The sequence below is a fragment of the Manis pentadactyla genome, chromosome 6 (genome assembly GCF_030020395.1).
Source record: "Manis pentadactyla isolate mManPen7 chromosome 6, mManPen7.hap1, whole genome shotgun sequence".
Taxonomy (NCBI): domain Eukaryota; kingdom Metazoa; phylum Chordata; class Mammalia; order Pholidota; family Manidae; genus Manis; species Manis pentadactyla.
Window position 1 is genome coordinate 23,696,092 of NC_080024.1, and position 20,700 is coordinate 23,716,791.

Sequence of the window (20,700 nt, forward strand, 5' to 3'; positions counted from 1 at the left end):
TACTCCAGAGCCATGTAAATTGTTTCACTGATCCTAAGAACATAGGATTGACTACTACAGAGAGACACAACTTCTTTCTCATGGGCTAGAGAGAAGCTTGTCTGCTACTAAGAACCATAAGTCCTGGAAAGTTGATCATACTGTTTAAGTTTTAATCCTTTTTATATCAGATACAACAGATTACTCTTACGTGGAATCTTACCTTCTTTGTTGTTGTTTTTATCTTGTATTATGGTGTATGATTTACCAATTTATTTATTATCTGACTCCACTAGAATGTAAGCTGTGATGTCCCAGGGATCTGAATCGCTCCACTGCGTCTTCTACTTTTCCAGTTCTCCACCCTCAGGCCCTGCCTGACAACTGTGTTCCTGCCTCTCGCGCCCACCTTATGGTCTCAGTCCATCCCTTAGTTTCAGCTATTATCTTTCATAAATTAACCTGCTGTTTAGGTTGCTGTTCTTGGCTAACCAACAGGGATATTTTCTCTTCATGTGGAGGTTCCTCTACCTTCACCTGTGGAAACTTAGCTCAGGAGAGGCAAAATGAAATGAGGAAAGGAAACCATAACCTGTGGTGACCTAAAGCTTATGCTATCAAAGAAAGTTATTCATATGTCATATAAACATGTTGATTATGTGCCTTATTCATCATTGGCCATCCAAATATATATATATATTATCAATATTTTGTAATGATAGGCTTTCAAATGCTTAATGTTGATTTTTATATATCATTAGTATATTTTTATACTAAACTCATAATTATTTATATTCAAAGCTTATCACAAAGCAAAAGAACACAGTATTTACATTTTTAAAAATCACTTTTATAGTATTATCTGGCTTTTTCCTTGATTCTATTAGCCTATATTCTCTGTTTACTACCTTGCAGCAGTTTGAGGCCACAGCTTTGAAATTCACCACAAGATTGCACAGAAGTAGAAGTCTATAAATCACATGACTTCACTTGTCTTGAGAACATACAGCTGTAAGATTTGTCTAAAGCAAGATTCATTATAGCTTTAAGTGCCTAGTAACCATTAAGTCTTTATCAAGCCACCTGTGATTTAAACTTACTTCTTTCACACAATGTCCATAGTCCATAAAGCCAAATAACTCTGCCCACAGGGAAATTACTTTCAATGTGTCTTCTGTTCCTTTTCACTGAATACCATGATTCTGTCATAGAGTTACCTTGATGTCACCTTGGTGAGCAGCCAACCACATGATTTCCAAGACCTCTTTAGTTTTTAAGCTTTCCACTACAAAAGTAGAAGTGTTTATCTTTATATTCCATAGAACCTAATTATATTTGCAGCTATATAATGCTGCCCTTCGTGGTTGAAACTCATTCTGCTGACCCCTCATCAGCAGGATATATGAGTTGAGTTGTTTTTCTTGTAGGGATGATGGATTTGTACTGATCCTTTCACATGGGTTTATGTAATTCCTATTTTGAAAATGGTACACAATTTCAATACTGGCTAACCAAGACAAGGGAGAGCATTTGTGGCTGGGGAACAAAGCAAGGCTCACTTTGAAATTCATTATTTTAGGTGCTTTAGTGCCCAAATTTTATGAAAGGAGAACAGAGTGGGGCAAATGTAGAAAGAGCACATTTCACCAGTGGCCTGAAATTTGTCTCGGGGTAGAAAGGGATAACTGAAAATGTAAGGAATCTCATTTTGTAGGAAGAATATAATATGACCATACTTTTAGAAGTACATGTGTTAGATGTTTAGAACTGATATTTTGAGTCATACTGTTAACTAGTAACTGAATCAGTTAGTGAACATTAAGAGCCATAGAAAGTTATACTCATTATTTTACTCTTAACTGCTTAAGAAGCTTTTATAAGATAAACATATCTTCAGGTTAATTCACTTCAAGAATTTTATAAATTTCAATTCGCTTTTTTCTTGTATTGAAAAATCACATATTTATATTTTTATTTTCTGCACATTCAGTAAGAAAGTAAATAAATAACTGAGGTGAGTCCAGAGACTCACATTTAGGAAATAAATATGGAAATGGCTTTTTATATACCTATAAAACTTTCACTTTTTATTTCTTTATAGATGCCAATTAAATGGATGGCTCTGGAGTGTATACACTATAGGAAATTCACCCATCAGAGTGACGTTTGGAGTTATGGTAAATAAACCTTACTTGTAAATTAAGGCTTTCAAGGCAAAAATAAATATATTAGATTCATGTGAAATATCTTAAGCCAAAGCTATTTGATTGGAAATACCTTTTTATAACCCTTCTTTCCTAAAGGAATTAATTATTTGCTCTTCCATTAAAAAAATTCTAAATAGTATTCTTACCTCCTTTTTTGTTACTCCTTGGTTCCCTAAAATGTAATATCTTAATATCCCAGTTCTGTTGTCTACCATAACCTTTGTTTGGAAGTAAATATCTAATCATTTTAACAGAAAAAAAAAAGCCAATTTTAGTTTAGGGACAGTTTTATAGACTCTCATGGCCCTAATTTTCAAGAACTCTTTGAAAACATAACTCTAAGCACAATCACGATGAAAAATAAAGCTTTTTCCCTTAGGAAATTTCTGTTCATGATAAGAAAATAGAGATTATTGTTATAACAAAGAATAATTACTAAAAGCAGTAAGGTAAGAGCAATAAATGTGAGGGGAAAAACAAAAGGGAAGATTGCACATTGCAGCCTTGATTTTAACTTACAAACTACTTTTAGAATAAACAGATATATTAGAAAGTGAATAATAAGAACTTGAAATGAGTGATTTTTAAATTCAGAAACTCATTTCATTGCATTTAGCTCAATTTTTTAAATGAACTACTTATTATCTGGCGATTTACAACTTAAGTCCATCCAGGTATTAATAAAAATGAGTCACTACCTTTTCTAAGTTTAAATATACTATATAAAACTAGCATTTCTTACAAATTAAAAGCACAATGCCCATTTAAATAAAAAGATGGTAGTGGGACTTAAAGGCATGGTACAATTTATTTTACCCAAATTTAAGCTTAGCTTCTTTTAATTAAAAAAAAAAGACATAAGTCATTCAGTCACTGAAGAACATACACCTCTTATCATTATTGTTTTAAAAAATTGAAACATTTCTACAAAGTGGTGCTTCCTCAATATGTGTATGCCATAGGGGATGTTAAAATTTCTAAGAAGGCCTCATATAGTCTATTTAGTTCAGAGGTAGAAAGTGTTGGATGTTTGAGATTTACACAAGAACAGGGGAATGCTTGACAAAATTTAGTTGTTAAACTGTAAGGACTAAATAGGAAAACAAATCTATCAGTATATATATATATTAGATGTGTAGGTTATATGATATAGTATATATTAGAATGTAGATAAACATTTATATTTATATATTATATGTTAGCATACATATTATATGCTATAGATTTATTGTTATACTTTTATGGTAGATTTACATATTATCATATATGTTATTTTTCTTTTCCCTTTTTTTTTCTATTTATGTTTCCCTGAATTAAATGTGGCAATATTTAATGCAGGCAAACTAGGCAAGTTTTAAATAACCTCTCTCTCTCTTTCGCTTTGTGTGTATATATATAAATATATATAAATAAGTGTTGGCAAGGGAGTCACATTTACTGAAGCTATAATGTTTATCTTCATGTTGAATTGAAAAATCTCAGGAGCTATTCAGTAAAAATAAAAGATAGATGATAGGTGGTAGAACTCTGTTTTAAACCATAGCCCAGGTCCTTAACCCATATTCATAAGGTATTTTAAGATTTTTATATTATAGTTAATTATAAAAGGTGTACAAGTCAGAGAAGGATACATGATCTTATTTACAGTGCACCTTGTGGAAAATTTCCACTTGGTGCATCTTTATTTTTATAAAAATAAATATGCATTGGCTGTGGTTTTTATCTTCAAGTGACAGAATTGCATTACAGGTTTTAAGGATGCTTCTGATTTAGTTTTCTTGAGATTGTCCTTGTACATGAAGCTATCTCTGTTTAGCTCCGTCTTGTCATCAGTCTAGCAAAGAAAAATTTGGATTATTATTGGCAGAAGTGTAAGTTTTGAAGTTTCTGCCTTTGTCTTTGTAATTGCTTTATATCTTGCTTACATTAGAAATTCTGATACAGGTGTGAAAGTATCCTTTCTTTTGTAACTGCATCCATAAGTTAATAAAATATGCTCATGAAATACATAGTCTATAAATATGACTGACTGAATAGAAATGGACAGTCATCCACTTCTTGTTTCAGCCTGCCTCATGGACACTGGGTTTTGATCATTGGTTTTATGGAGCCATTCTTTACTATGGAAAATTAAGTAGGCTTTAAAAAAGATCAAACAGTTAAATTATGTTATTGGTTACATGTTTACATTATGCCTAAGAATCATAAAACATAAATATCAACCAAAAATTAAGTAATTTTAGTAATACTATTATGAAGGATAATTTGGAGTTTACATATACTTTTATAGTTGAAGCTTTGTATTTTTATAATTAGTCAATGATAACTTTATGAGCTAAAAAAGATTCCACTCTGAATAAATAATTAATTATCAGACAAATGGACAAGAAAACATAGCCCTCATTAGTGGATTTTATGTTCAGTATACCTGTATATAAAAATTCACTTAGTAATACTATTATGCCCAGAGAGCTATTTCTGAACTTACAATCATTATCCTTAAGAAAACTATAATTTAAATTATGTAACTATTAGATAATAAAGAAGAGATCTGTGGTATATATATATCTTATTGCTCAAATCAGAATCATCATTGTTATCAAAGCTGGCTATTTGCATGCTAATATTTAGGGTATTTGCTTTTACAGAGGGAATCAGTGTTTGGTAATTCAAGTAAGTGATTTCAGTATCTAAGGGAGAAACTACTATTTATTCCCTTCAATTTTCATATGCCTACTTTACATGTTGTATGTCCTACATAGAGATCATTCCTCACAGACTCTGACATGTGCTAAAGAAATGGATTTGATTTATTCCACTTGTTCTTTTGAATTAGTTAAAAAGAAAGTCACAATATTTACCATAACATATGGTAATCGTTCAAGAACCCCAGTTTAGCCTTTAGGGCTTTTAATAGCAAAGATGTTAATCTCAAAATTAGTCAATATCAGGTTTTACCTGTAATCATATTTACTTTGTACTGAATATACATTTATATAATAAATAAATTGTTTTAGAAGCTCTAGTGTGATATAGTGAAACTTAACTTGGGTCAGCAAACATTAGCATTACTTTTAAGTAAAAATGGAGATGAGATTCTGTATTCTGATATCCATTCTAAATTGTCTCTGCTATTCATTAAAAATTTCAAGACAATAATAAGAAAATTGAATTTCCTCAGAGATTTTATCATTGGGCTTCTCACAATGGATACAGGAATCTGAAGAGTCTTTATTTAGACTGTTTTTGACTGCCCGCTAGGGAGCAATCTTTTGCCACTGGCATATGTTGGTTTATTCAAAGTATATAGTTAATATGCTTATGTAAGAATTTGATCTCCAATTTAGGAGTTACTATATGGGAACTGATGACCTTTGGAGGAAAACCTTATGATGGAATTCCAACCCGAGAAATCCCCGACTTATTAGAGAAAGGAGAACGTTTGCCGCAGCCTCCTATCTGCACTATTGACGTTTACATGGTCATGGTCAAATGTAAGACTGAAAAATAATTTTGTCATCACTATCATCATTCTTAGTAAAGTAATAGTACAGATTAATCTACCTGTGTAATGTCTCTGGATGTTGAAAAATACAAAAGTTAAAAAACAATTATGAAAGGAGCAAGTGAACACGTTTGCTGCGATCATTTTCAATAAGAAGCAATATGCTTCCATGCTATGAAGTCAAAATTATGACTCTTAACTCTTGTTACTCATTTCATTGATTCTTATCATTTCCATGACAATCGAATTGTGTCTCATAGTAAGTAATCATGGTAATGTTAGTCATCTTTACCAGAAAATAGCAGAGTAAACAAATAATCTAAATATAAAGAAAACAGGCTTGAAACAGCTAGTTTAAAAAAATGAATTAAATGGAAACAGGTTTACCAGTTTTAGTCAGCAGGAAATTAGCAGGGTAGAATGGGAAGTAAGAAGACGTGAATCTACATTGAACAAAAAAGGTTATGAATGTTTACTCTTTTTTTGATTTGATCATTTGTTTATATCTAACTCTCTTGCTTTTCTTTCTCCTTTCTATGCCCTGGACACATATGTATTGTAAATGTGTTTTGGAAGCCTAGGCTCTTAATTTAAATAGAATTAGGGAAGCCTCTGGAGTTGCCAACTTAATTTAAGTGAGATTAACATTCAACAATCTTTCTTGTGTAATCTGAGGTTTTCCCCTTTTGATTTGCACAGGGTTAGCAAAGAAACAAACTGGTGAAGGTGAATAAGCATCTTATTAATAAGAGACTTTGGACCCAGGTCTACTCAGATTTGTATTCATGACATGTGTGATACATTCTGACAGTGAGGAAAGAAATAAAAAATGTGCTTTCTAGTTCAGGTCAGCATGCCCTTTTCTCTAAGCATAGTTCTATTTACTCAATATTTAGTTAAAAAGAAACTGATACCTCACTGTGAAGTTAACCTTTTTAGTTCCAATAGCTCCAAAAACACCTATTTTTTTCATTAGTGTCTTGGCATTTTTTTTAGTGGATGCATCTAGAATATGGAGCATTTGAGCTTTGTTAGGAGAGGAAAAAGAATCAAGTGATATTAATGATACATAGCATGCTACCAACTGACTTCCCAGAACAAGAATAAAAATTGAACTTCCAGAAAAAGTAGAAACAGTTTTATAGGATCAGATATTGTTCAGCAGTCATCCAGGGGAGAAAGTTTACACATGTATGCATTATATAATTTGATCCCATAATTAGCATAAAAGATGATTCAGATACTTCATTTAGATATGTTGAAGAAATAATGAAAACTCAAGAAAACATTTTGCATACTAGGGAGTTTTTAATTTTGCCTTTAGTTTTAATACCTAAAAAAGGGGTCATTTGGCAAGAAAATTAAGGAAAGCTTGGTGCTTTTATTCTTGTCATTTCATCAGCTAAACAGAGCCTGGGGAGATATGACCTTCTTTATCTAGACTACCAGCTAAATAATAATGCATACCTTGAAAATTGCTGGTAGTATTTTTATGCTGGAAAGGCTAGTACTAAGATAAGCTAATGGCTATTGCTGAACAAACATTACCAATCACTTTACATTAGTTTTTTTCCCACCAGGGAAAAAGTAATAAGAAAGTTGTTTTCTATTTCTTATTCCCTGTTGTTTTGGTCTACCTCACTGTAATCAAAAAAGACCTTTATTCCATGTTACTTCTGACACAAAATGATAAATTGTTTTCCAATCACCTCTTTCATAGTCATCAAAGAAAAGTTTAAAAACAAAATTCTCTGTACATCTAAGGAAAAAATATCTGAGATTCTTTAAGTTCCTATAGTTAGCCTGGGTTATATTTTCTAGGAAGGACTTAATCTTCAATTGGGTCAACAAAATAAAAGGTTTATGTTACTCCACAGTGTATTACATTTAGTTATGAATATCGACAAATGGATTGAGATAGACTCTTGCCTATTGTATTACTTCATTAGCTTTCTTTGTTTTTTGTATTATTATTGTTAAAACAATTTTTTTCAAACTTAGAATGTACTTTCATAAAACTTCCATCCCACTTCTTCCTAATCATGGATGGAGTGACTCTCTGATTGCATGTGAATTTCTAGGCTGGATGATTGATGCTGACAGTAGACCTAAATTTAAGGAACTGGCTGCTGAATTTTCGAGGATGGCTCGAGACCCTCAAAGATATCTAGTCATTCAGGTGAGTATTTGACTTAGGCTTTTAAGAATATCTCAGTGAAAAATCACTATAAAATATGAGTAATATCTGTATTTTGGAACTCTGGAAATCACCACTCACAAATCAATTAACTAAGAATATCACATAAAATGACTGAGGAAAAGAGCCTTTAACTTGACGTCAAAAACACTTCTAAGCACCTTCTCTCAGTATTCAACTGCCTCTGCTATTGAATAACCAGATAACTATGCTTATCCACATACATAAAAAAGTCTTATCATTTTATCTACAAAGTTCTAGCACTCTGCTTTTTATTAACATGTACTAGTCATGTTCATTATTATCATCTTCCTGTTTCAGAATAAAAGCTAGATTTTGTTTTAATCTTGTCCATGATTGAAAACAATGAATTAAAAGTTTCAGTATATTGATATTTAATTTTGTAGAAAAAGATTTTGACATGTTTTATTTTGTTTCAGGAGGTATACAGTATCCAAGCAATAATTAAGTTTCAAATGAATTGATGTACATATGAATCAAGTAACAAGCCAAAAGCACATTTTATATGTAACACTAGAAAAAAGGGACTGGATAATTTAAAATTTGCAATGTATCTCTCTGGGATTATTTTCACCTAAACCATAAACAAATGGACCTTGGATTAGACTGAATTAAGTTTCCTCAATAAAACCAAGTAGCATTTATCTTCATATCAATTGTTTCACATGAAGTTTAGAGCCACATTTCAGAAGACAGTGGCTTCCAGATATCTTTTTCCCAAATTAACTTTCATATACAAATTGTAGACAAAAAACTCACATAACTGTGAAAAAATTAAAAATTATATTTAAGAAACAGATGAGGCTCAAACAATATAACAAGGGCTTTAATATCTCTCCAACCCCCATTTGTTATTTTTCACTTGTGATGTGATTTCAAATACTGTCACTTTAACACTGTTATGCTACAGAACAAATTATGGAGCCTACCCATCCTGGTAACTCTACACTATCATACCAATCAAATAAAATAAAGATTGAAAAGTCAGTTGTCTTTATTATTTGTTCTTAAAATCACAACCCAATGCCATCTTGGCAATGAAACCTACATTATTCTCAGATCTGAAATGGATTATGCTTTCCTCAAAACAGCCATAGGATTCTGCTTTATTCATCTCTAATGGCATCTATCTCATTCTTTGTGTATTAAATTTATTTATCTTACACTGTCATATCTAAGTGTGTTATAGGTCTCTTTATGGCTGTCAGTTACACAAAAGAATTTTTTTTAAGAGTGCATGAATTTTCAACTACTTGTTTTGATATCATATGTATTTGCTGCAGAGGCCACCTATTTAAGATGAAGGGAAGAATGACTTTTTTATGTGTCTGATGGACAATCTTTTAGGGTGATGATCGTATGAAGCTTCCCAGTCCAAATGACAGCAAGTTTTTTCAGAATCTCTTGGACGAAGAGGATTTAGAAGATATGATGGATGCTGAAGAATACCTGGTCCCCCAGGCTTTCAATATCCCACCTCCCATCTATACTTCCAGAGCAAGAATTGACTCAAATAGGGTAAGAAGTAACGATATACCACCTCCCATATTATTTATGAAGAACTAAATATTGCAAATATATGGTATGCACTAATTAGTATAAAATAATTATCTAGTAGTTCAAATCAGTGTGGTTCCTAGATTAAAACATACCTTACCAACAAAAGATATGCCAAGCTTACCATATGCAGTTAATTTTGGAAGACAGGAATGGGTAATACAACATGTTTTCTGAAATATCTTCAAGAGCTCAAAAGGAGTAATGTTTCTCTTTCTTAATTTAGTTGAAACAAATTTTAATTTAAAATATCTACAACCAGTTCAAACTAATAAAACTGTACATGTTTATAAATAAATTAAAATTCTTGCCAAGATAGGCTTTCTACTTCTCTTTCTTAATCAGATGATATGACTTATTAGTCAAGAGGTAATACAAGTATAACTCTCTTTCACTCAAGAGACATTAAATATTTTTTTATCAAGTTGAAATAGAAAAAGAAAACTGTGCAGTCCTTTGAACTAAATCAGTCATATTGGGAGGGCTGCTGAATTGTTTCTAAGATATAGATTTAAGTTTTGTAAAAAGCTTCTGAAAATAATTTATATTTCATTTTAAATATTAAGTCCACTATAAATACCACTTTTTCTCTGAAAACTGTCAATCCATATTTCATTCATTTGCTTATCTTTAAAAATTCATTCACTGTTCATTCAACATGCATTGAGTACCTCTGCATGGAAGGCATTATTAGACACTGAGATTCAGAGAGTTTTAGCCTAACTTCTGACTTCAAGAAGTGTCCTCGTTAATGATTGAGTCACACAGATATAGAGACAGAGTACAGCATAGAAAATGTCATAATCAAGTGTTCATTGGCCATTATGGAGCATGGAGAAGCAGTAAAATAATGTCTGTAATCAATTTCTTCCATTGATATGACATAAGCATGATGCTCAATTTTTTTCTGAAAAGCAATTATTTTCTCTTGGACTCCTCCTCCATCTAAGAATATTATCCGATAGCTAATGACAACCAGCATCCTATTTGTCTTGACCTGTTTGTCTTGACCTTGTCAACTTGCTGCTCATTCTCTGAAATGAAGTTACTTGTTTTATTTCAGATCGACAGTAATAATAAAATAGTACTCATCTAGTATTTGCTTTGTGTCAACACATATATAGTAAGTCTCTTAATCCTTACGACAACCCCACGAAGTTCCATTATTATTATCTCTGTCTTACAAATGAAGAAATTTGTCACAAAGTTAAATGATTTGAATGGTCATAGAGTTAACCTGTAAAAGACCAGGACTGTAAGCAGTACATCTCTATGACACATAACATTGCCTCAAAGTTATTTTCAGAGCATAGAACATGTTGTTTTCATGATATGATTATTTTTCTCAAGATCTGAGAAACACATTGTTTGGGAAACTCCCCAGGTGATTTCCTTATAAAATGCATCCCCTAATCTACCTCATACCTTTTGCCCACTTACTCCCAGTTAGAAAGTCTAATATAGAAAGGGGCAAAGATAGAAACCTCAAATTTTTCCCTGCTATAAAAAAATATGTTGTTGCAGCCCATTGGAGAGGCAATAACAAAATATTTAAAAATTAAATCAGTTGATAGATACTGAACATCAGTCTTGTTCATTGGAAGGAGTAAAGTCTTTAAGGTATGTAAAAGAAGCACAATTTTTTCCCCTGTACACTTGGCATAATGGACAAATTATAACTTAAGTATTCATAATTTTATGCTACGAATGTATTACTTTTTTTAAAACAGGGAAATTTTAAAATAAAGTTTTCCTTCCTTAACATGAAATGCTATTAAAGGCCAAGAGCTTAAATCTCTTTGTATTCAAAAGGATTCTCAAATTCCAACTTTCTGTTCACATTAATTTATGCTCAATGCAAGGAATTTCTAATAAGGGTTAGAGTTAACTAAATGGAATTAGTGAGACAAAGTAGAAGCCACATGAGGAATTATTTGGTTATAAGTTATCATTTCTTATTCCACATTATTATTTAAACAATGTTATCTGTAGATTTCTTTTTATTTCTTCAGGTTCTTGTTAAAAGAATTGTGTTTAAATACCATTTTAGTTTCAGGAATTAAAAAGCCTTATTACATTTCAGGCATTAAAAAGCCATCTATATCTCCCTATTTTTAAAAATCTGGCTTTATGTAACTTTTATGGTAATTTCTATTTTGTGCAAATGCTATTTGCTCCCCTTCTTAGCTATAAAGCGAATTTATTTCTAGTTAGAAAATAAATTACTTCAATTTTGGGCTCTGTGGCAAATTTACATGGTAAGGGAGCATCTTAAAGTCTAATCAAATAATCAAAAGCTTCTTGAACATGCTTGTTGAACTTTAAAACAAACAAACAAAAAATTTCAGTTTTAAATACAGACTCCCCAGCTCATTACCTGAGAAGCTTTAGGTCATCTTCTTAATATCATTAAAACTTTACTTATTTGTAAATAGTACTTATATGATTGCTAGGCAATTATTTTTTAAAGTACAGAGTATCTGAATTGCTAGGCAAATACTTATTACTCTTTTTATAGAATCACCCAAATTTCACTTTTGCTGTTCCCTTATCAGTTTCACAAGTAATTACATTCTCTTCTAGGGTTTTCTACATATCTTTGAAAAACCTGCTTATGCAATCAGTACTTGACAAGCAAGTTATTTCAGCTAATGTCTTGTTATAGAAAATAAGTCACAGAAGTCATTTCTTCTACCATTATTTTATTTCAAATTCCATATGTACTTTAATGAATTATAACTTTAAAGCAATGAGTCAATTCAAAATACAGTGTTGAAATTTAGCAAGTTGATAGATATAAATCAACTAATGCTAGAAAACATCTAATTTATAGCTGTTGTTATTATTGATGGATACCTTTTGGTATCTCAAATATGTTTATCAAAATAATATACCAAAGCTTTTACAACAGCACGATATAAATAGGAGAACATGAGAAGCCATCTAACTTCTGTAAACTTGGTTCTGTACATCTGCAAAATGAAGATTTAAAAATAATTCCTCTCCGAATATTGTGAAGATTAACTTTTCAGTATATCTACACATGGTACTTATTGATGGATGGGTAGCAGATGCTTGAGAGTGTGGAAATAAATGAAGACCAATCAAATGAGAAAAGCAAAGACTCTTTATTCAGAGCTCACTGTGGCCAGGGAGTCAGCCATTCATGGTCTCTTGTGTTTTGGCAGAGACTCAAAGGCAGACAGAGGAGTGGGAAAGCTTTATAATGGAGAAAAAGGAGAGCTTCAAGTATGCCCTCACTGGAGGCTGCTGGTGTGGAAGCTGCATGAAGAGGTTAATTAGAAGCAGGACACCCTATCTGATTGGTTAGGATGCGCATTTGTCTTTCTCTAGCAGGTCCTAAATTGAAAGTGACAGCAAAAATTAGGGAAGCCATTAGTTATTAATCAAGGCCTGGCCACTGGGGCCAATTGTTAGAGAAGTTATTGTGTACCTTTCTGGATTGCTACTATAGATAACAATTGGCTTCCTGCAAGACTGATTAATAGCAGATTGGCTCCCTAGCTATTTATTGTAGATACGGTTTCCTGGGCAGGCTGCTGTAAGTTGTGGATGAGACTTGTATTTTTAAGTACAATCCAGCCATTGTTCATTTGTATATTCAGTGTATCAATAGGTTTTAGGTTTCATTGCTGCCTTTCTACTCTCGTAATATATTTATTTAAATACATACTACTTGATGTTTTCAGGTAAGTGTTCAGTAAGGTTTTGGAATTTCTGCGTAGATATCTTTCTGTTAATGTGGATACATTTTGTTTTTTTCTTTTGAGTTACCTAGACTTATGTTTGTTTGGTACAATGAATTGTATATTAAATGCAACATCAGTGAATAAAAATAGCTAATACATTGTTGTGGCTGAAGAGATTTTAGCTTTATCAACATTAGAAAATGTAATTAAATGTTAAAGCATCCATGCATTTTTGTAGAGGATGATATGGTTGCAGGATCGTTCAGTCATTTGTGATAAGTAGTTTTAAAGATTTAATGTTCTACCTTTTTCAAAACACAACAGCCAACTCTCAGTTATCCAGGTCAAGGAAAGAAAAGGAATTGTAGCTACTGTACATGGAGCAGGTGATCACAATAGCTGTATCATTACAATTTCAACTTTTCTCCATTTAATTTTCTGTTATGAAATAATTAGATGAATCAATTTGTATTTTTCCTTCTCCTTATTGCTCTTTCTCTTCTAAGATGGGTATATAAATGAGTTGAAAAGTGAACAAAGTTTAGGCAGATAAATTGAGACATGAAGAAGAATAAAGGAGTTCCATGTCTCAAAAATGTGATCACTTTCTAAATAATTAAGTGAAGGTTGAACATTCAGCTGCTCAGAAAATATGATTCCGTAAATTTAACTCTGTTCCACTATCACTTTACCCTCAGATTAGATTGCATAACTTTGATAAATATATTTTAGTAAGATTACCAAACACATTGTAATTACCTTTGAGATATTAACTTGTTCATCTCTAAATAAAGAATAAGAATAAATACTAGAAGTCTTTGTTTTCCCCTATAGGATTTATGATATTGTGCTATATATGTTTCCTAATAATGTAAAAAAAAATAGAAGAAATTCAAGCCAAATGAGAATGCAGAAACAATGATGTTAATGTCATTCTCCATAATGACATTTGAAAATATGAGAGTCTCAATTGGGTTTATCTTTACAGTTCAACAAATCTAAATCATGACCTCTTATTTTATGAAATAATAAAAATCATAATATCATCTAAAATGTACCGAGTGCTTACTATAACCCAGGTACTATGCTGTTTTGAATTAACTATTCCAGTTGTATTTCCCAAAGCCCTGTGAGATAGGTATTAATATCTCATTATAAGAATTAAGAAAACTGAGCTGTGTTAGAGGTTAGTTAACTTAGAGATTATAAGGGACAGAGCTAGAAATGGAATCTAGCTATCAACCATGCCATATGAAACTATATTCCTAAAATAACAGAGGGGCTAGGGAAGGAAGTTCCTCATTTCAAGTTGCAATTAAACTCAATGCTATCTATGGAGCTAACACTTTTCATTCACTTAATGGTAACTGAATAAAAAAGGCTTAAGTTGGATGTCTGGAATCTCACATTCTAGAACTACCTGTAAGTTCCTTCTAACTTTAAAATTACCTTATCATAAAATGACTTTTCCAGCTAATTGTTTTATTTTATGCATTATAGTGTCTTCTAGAGAATATTTAATTGGAAAATGACCAAAAGCATTTAAGTTACCTCTACACAACTTTTTTTTTTTTTTCCTTAAGTAGTTGAATATAGGAGAGAAAAACCTAAGGACATGAGTTAAGGAAGCATCTCACAGCTAAATGATGTAGTGGGAGAATTTTGTGATGATATAACAAGGTTACTCTGGTTGCAATTTACCAAGGATCAATATCAATTCTAACAACAGCGGCTACTTGATGATAAAGGATAATAGTCTCAGGATATTGGTTTTACATTTCTTCCAAAATATGTCAAGGATTCCTGCCGGGCATCCTTGGTATGCTTGTTTTTGTTTTGTTTTTAAAAATTATTTATTTTGCTTTGTTTTCATCTGTTAAGCCAGAAGGAGCTCTTCTTACTACAACATGACATATCACTAGGTACTTTTTGTCCCAGAGTGTTCCCCATCTAAGTAGTAGTCTTTTAAATTGTTTAATTTATTATGATGAAAGAGCAAATGAATTAATATGTTGCATGTTGATCATAGGCTTGGCACTGTGTCCGGCAATGAGGTTACAGAGTTGCAAGAAAAATGCTCTACCTAAAAAGAGTTTATATTCTAATTAAGGAGATAATACTCTGAGAGCAATATGCCAGGTATTATAGAAAAAAGACAAAGGAAACCAAATCAGATTAAGAGGCTGTAACAAGTCGTTTTAGCTGTATCTTTATAGGTTGGTGAGGATCTAGCTTGAAACAGAATTAGAGTTTTGGAAAGGCAGGTCTGAAATGGGTCAGAAGAAAGGCAAAATACAAAACCAAACAAAAAAACCTGACATGAACAAAGACAAGAAGATGCGTTTTAAATTTTACTTTTAAAATCCTAGTTTTGATCATGTGTCTACACTGATTATGCTTGAGAACTCTTTTATGTCATCAGCGGAGGTAGGATGAGCCTTCTCCCAATTTTCTTATTTTCTGTCAGTGTTGTGAAGGCGTACTACATGATTTTGATCTCTCTTGCTTTTCATTAATACCATCCAGTTTAAACAAAACCCTTTTTTGGCCTTTCTGAAAAAAAGCTTTCAAATTCTTATCTTCTGTTTCTCTTTCCATGACTCTAAGTTCGGCCCTCCTCACTTCATAGGAATTACCACCACAATGTCACCCTGACATCCACTTTTTTTTTTTTTGCATATGCGCTCAATTACTAAATACAGCTTTTACATGGTAGCAAATGAACAACATTATTACTGAATATTCCAAGTGCCTGATCATTTGTCAGTGCTAATTCTTTTTCTTTGTTTTGTCATCTTCTAGTTAGAGTATATCTATCACATTCATCAATGGGATAAACCTAAATGATATATGTTATATTAGATCTCTCCTTATATGATATATAATCCTATTGCCACTAACAGTTGAAGGATTTTTGAACATTTATCCTAGGAAGTGCCATGGTCATTCCAGTAGACTGTCATGGCAATTTATTTTCTCCTACTTTCTAGCTCTCACACACAAAATTGTCCAGAACTGCAAGCATTGTGCCAACATTGATCTCTTCCAAAATATAGATCATGTTAGTATTTTCTGTATAAGTTTGGAGGTGTGGGTTGGGTAGTTGATTTATTTTAACAAAGAGCTGTCTCTCCTTATGCATTATAGATCTGTCTTTTTTTCCCTAAGTGAGAACATAATATCAAACTGAATTTGTTTATTTTTCCAAGTTCTTGGAAATTTAAGGTATATCAAAAATGGTTCTGATCATTCTGATTTTCCACTGACTTGAGAGTATCCCTCACCCTCTCAAATGATTAAATTTTATGTAGCAAACTATCAAGTGATCTTTCTGTCCGATGTCTTTTCTACCAGCAACTTCTTTAAAATCTACATATATTATTTTAGTTACACTACTTTTTGTAAGCCTTGCTTCTCTTTTACAAAGTACCTTTTTTCACCCTTTTTCCATTGCTCTCATTTTATTTCCTTCTGACTTCTTTGGGATTTTTCATAGAATTTAGATCACGATGTCCTGTTAAACATAATTGATAAACTCCATATATAATGCCAGCTCTGGATTATTCATTTAATCCTGTATTTGGGAATTACAAACAAAATAAACTATTCATCTTCATCAATTTCTTAAGTAAGAAAGATAATTTTTAGACTTCATTCTCTAGTCATATCTCCAGGTATTATAAAAATCACTTCTGGCAGATCTGGTTTCTGGCTAGTACATCTTTGTTGTAGTACATTATAATTTCCCCTGGAGTTGTTTCTTTATTCTTTAGAGAAGCTGCTTTTTCTGTTGGAAATGATTATCTATATTCCCGTCAACATTTTTCTTCATAATAAACATTACTCTTATTCCTTCTCTTTCCAATCTAAAAAAAAGTTTAGTCCTCCATATTTATAAAACTAAGTGCCATTGCCTATAAATGTACACTTGCATATGAAATAGAGATAAAATATTTCTTAGAGCATAGTAAGTCTGAGTGATTTCCCCCATACACAGGCTGAAGTGGCAACAAGATATTTAGAACTTCCCAGCCTCAAAGTTGATGGAGGAAAAGAGATTGGTAGTAAACTTAAGACAAAATTTTAAAGCAATACATTATTTCCTATACATAAATTTCATGCAGACACCTAGATTCTCCTAACCCTACTGAAAACATAAACTTCTTCTCTCTCATTTACCACTGCCTTTTACTTCCTTTCCCTGCCTCTGGATTTTTGTTTCAACTAGGCTTCCCTTGACTAGAAATATAACCAGTGTGGTTTGTCCTTGTCCCAAGTATATAGATCAACTCTAAGTATAGCAATTTTCAATATGGACATGTCCCATTGGAGTATGAGGTGGACGCATAAGTAATTATATATTCATGGCATGTCTGAGAGAGAAGGGATCTTAAAGGCTGTCTAGTATAAATAATCTCATTTTACAAGTATGTAAGCTGAAACTGGAAAATATAAAACCCAAGCTCGGTGCCCTTTGCTTTTAGGGGAGAGATGGAGGGGAGAGATGGGAAGCCACACTCTAGTCTCTCGTGTCTGAGTCTAACATTCAGTCCTCTATTGGTTCTGTCTGCATTTTACTGGTCCAAACCATGGAAATCATGATTAGACTTCAAGTCTAATGAGATTCAGCATCAATTGATTTAAAAGGCCCCTGCTGGAATTGTGATGAGAAGCCATAGACCCTGCTGCTGTTTGCCTCCTCTGTTTATTCTTCTGTGAGACTTCCTGTAATCAAGAGTTAATGGTTTAGGAGGAGGGAGTGGAATTGATAGAACTAAGACTGAAATAAGAAAATGGGGAGAATAATATCTGTATTGGGATTCAATAATTGCCTGCTTGAAGATAAAATGATTTGTACAAGTTTCACAAGTGTTTCCAAATTTTCAATCATAAACCTAAATATAACTATCATGTATTGATCACATATTTATGTGTTAGGCTCTGCTCTGAGCTTTTTCATTTATACCCTTAATCTTCACAACAAGGGACAGCATTACTGTTCTCACTTTACAAAGGCAGAAACTAAAGGTGGGGAGGCAAAGCAGTTTTGCTCAGACTTCCAGCTTGTATGGTAATAAGTGAAATTTGAACCTATATCTCTCTGGTCTATAGTCTTAACTGCATGCTTAACTATACTCTTAACTCCCAGTCTTCATTTAGTAAAAGAACACACAAAGTCAATATATCACCTCCAATAAATAATCACTAAATAAAAAATAAATAAAAGCATTATAATTATTCAAATAAAGTTCATTAAAATAGTTGGTACAGAGCTCTAGTTTCTTTCATTTGTTCTTTCAATATTTGGGACAATCTTTATGAAATCTTCTTTTATTCTAACTTGCAAAGTAATATTTCAAAATTACCCTCACCCCTTCTTGAATCCTTTGATTATTCAAAGTCCACTAAAAGCAGTAGAATTATAAAATCAGACAGTTACTTTCATTTCTGGGAAATTCTGAAAAATAAGTGATAGCTGACTAATGTTTTAAAGTTTACAAAGTTGACATATATAGCATTTTGTTCTTACCCCAGAATCCCAATTATGTAGTAACAAACTCCCTGACTTAGTAAATTACTTAATGACTTGGTTAGGAGCTTGGTAACTCCGAGATCCAAACCTGTGTTAGGTCTTCAGTCTCCAAACTGAGTGACCTATGTATTAAAGAATGATTCATTTGAAAGAACTTCTAGTAGTCATCATTGCTTGTAGCTTCTTATTAGTGCAGGAGTCGGACACTGCCAAACAGATTCTGCCTGTTTAAGGATATTCTGGTGTTAAAGAACATTTCCGTGATCTTAATGACATTATTTTGCACTTGAGCAATTGTCAGCTCTCCTAAGAAGCCCTTTTGAACAACGAAAGAGATTTCCTTCCTTTTTTATTCAAAAGTGCAAAAGAAGAAAAACAGAGCTAGGAAAGGAAACAGAGGAGGAAGGAGCACCTAGAGATGATCCTTAGATTTGGAATGGTAATTAGTGTTTTATCTAAATCATTTAGGTGATTATTATTTAGTATTATTACCACAAGATTCCCAGCTCTGATGTACATTCTTGGAAACACCTCATCAAGAAGCCTATTCTTTACTGTACTAGACCTGGAGAGCACAATTGTGAGTTCCTTTACCCTTTACACAATAGATTTGGGAGATCATCATCAACTTGGTATTCATATGTTGTGGAGGTTATTTAATTTATGTGTGTCTGTATTTATTTATTTATTTTTACAAACCTTCTTTGTCTGCTAGAGCTCCGTGTTCAGGCCAGCCTGTCAGGATGATTACTCCTGCAAAGGCTTGAGAGTGATGTTCTATTTCCTTCTCAATAAGGATTGATGGCATTTTGAGAGGTTCAGAATATCCTTTGATTACTCCATGAATCGGATCGGAGGAGATGGCTGTGGATAGTGGGGGGTGGGCTTGCTCATCAGCTTTCCTTTGTGCACTTTCTGCAGTTGAACGTGTCCTAATCACAAGCATCTTGTGTTTCACTCTCTTTCCTCACTCACCTGCCCAAATGAGAAGTTTTCCTTTTCAGTTTGGAATTCTGACACACCGGAGTGTTCTAAAGAGAGACTAATTTGTGCTCTGTAGTTTTCACTCAGACACTGTAAATGCATGACTGTGGACTAGCCTCTCATCACACCTGAGAAAAAGCTGGCTTGAGAGATGGGTAGACCAGCATGGGAAAAATTCAAAATACTATGACTGTACCTCTTGCTGCAAAATGTGTTCTATGTGATGAAAGGAGCACTGTAAATCAGAGAGGGAAGGTAATTAGAAGTTTAATTCACAACCAATTAGGTTTGCTTTTTCTAACAATAATCATAGGCATTGTTTAGCAACATAGGCATTGTTTAGCAAAAATAGATACTTAATTATTTGCTGTCCCTGGAAAAAAAATTATGTTTAAAATTCATAGCATATGGGAGGTGTAAGATGTACATAGGTCAGACTCATTTCAAGTATAGCATAAGTTCTTTTCAGTTGGAACCATCTCATAAGTGTTTGAGATGATTCAAAAAATAATATGTGGTATGTTATCACTTATGTGCCAAGTATCATAGTAAGTGTTTAATATTTGTTAGTTTATTTAATCTTCTGAAAACCCTATGAGACATTTACTATCACTTATTTCGTACATGAGGAAACTGAGGCACAGTTATTAAGTGATGAGATGAGTATAAAGAATTTTGACTTTTTGCATTTTTTAAATCATTAAATTCCTAATAAATCTTAATTTTACCTTTAAGGAACTATCTGAATAGTCTTACTAGTAGCTGTTTATCCACTAATTCAGACTTAGAAATTTTCACTCACCTCTTTCAAATAACAGGTTATTTCAGGCAGATATCAAAGAGCATTTATTTATTCAATCATTTATTCACTGCACAAAGATTTAATGAGGTGCCTACTATGCATCTCACCTCATGATTGCCTAATGGGTGACACATCCAGTCCTGCCCTCAAAAAATGTGTAGGTAAATAACTAGGCAATAAAATATAATGAGAAAAGCATAACAAT

General features: G+C 32.5%; 1 protein-coding gene across 5 annotated transcripts in view; it reads left to right on the top strand.

Annotated features, from left to right (window-relative positions):
- Nucleotides 1-20,700, top strand: part of ERBB4 (erb-b2 receptor tyrosine kinase 4) — a 1,101,636-nt gene that overhangs the window by 1,042,164 nt on the left and 38,772 nt on the right. For all 5 annotated transcript variants that reach the window (XM_057503587.1, XM_036926862.2, XM_036926865.2 and 2 more), the window contains 4 exons: nucleotides 2,081-2,156; nucleotides 5,534-5,680; nucleotides 7,773-7,870; nucleotides 9,257-9,427. In XM_057503587.1, the coding sequence (XP_057359570.1) occupies nucleotides 2,081-2,156; nucleotides 5,534-5,680; nucleotides 7,773-7,870; nucleotides 9,257-9,427 (492 nt within the window). The remainder of the gene's footprint in view (nucleotides 1-2,080; nucleotides 2,157-5,533; nucleotides 5,681-7,772; nucleotides 7,871-9,256; nucleotides 9,428-20,700) is intronic.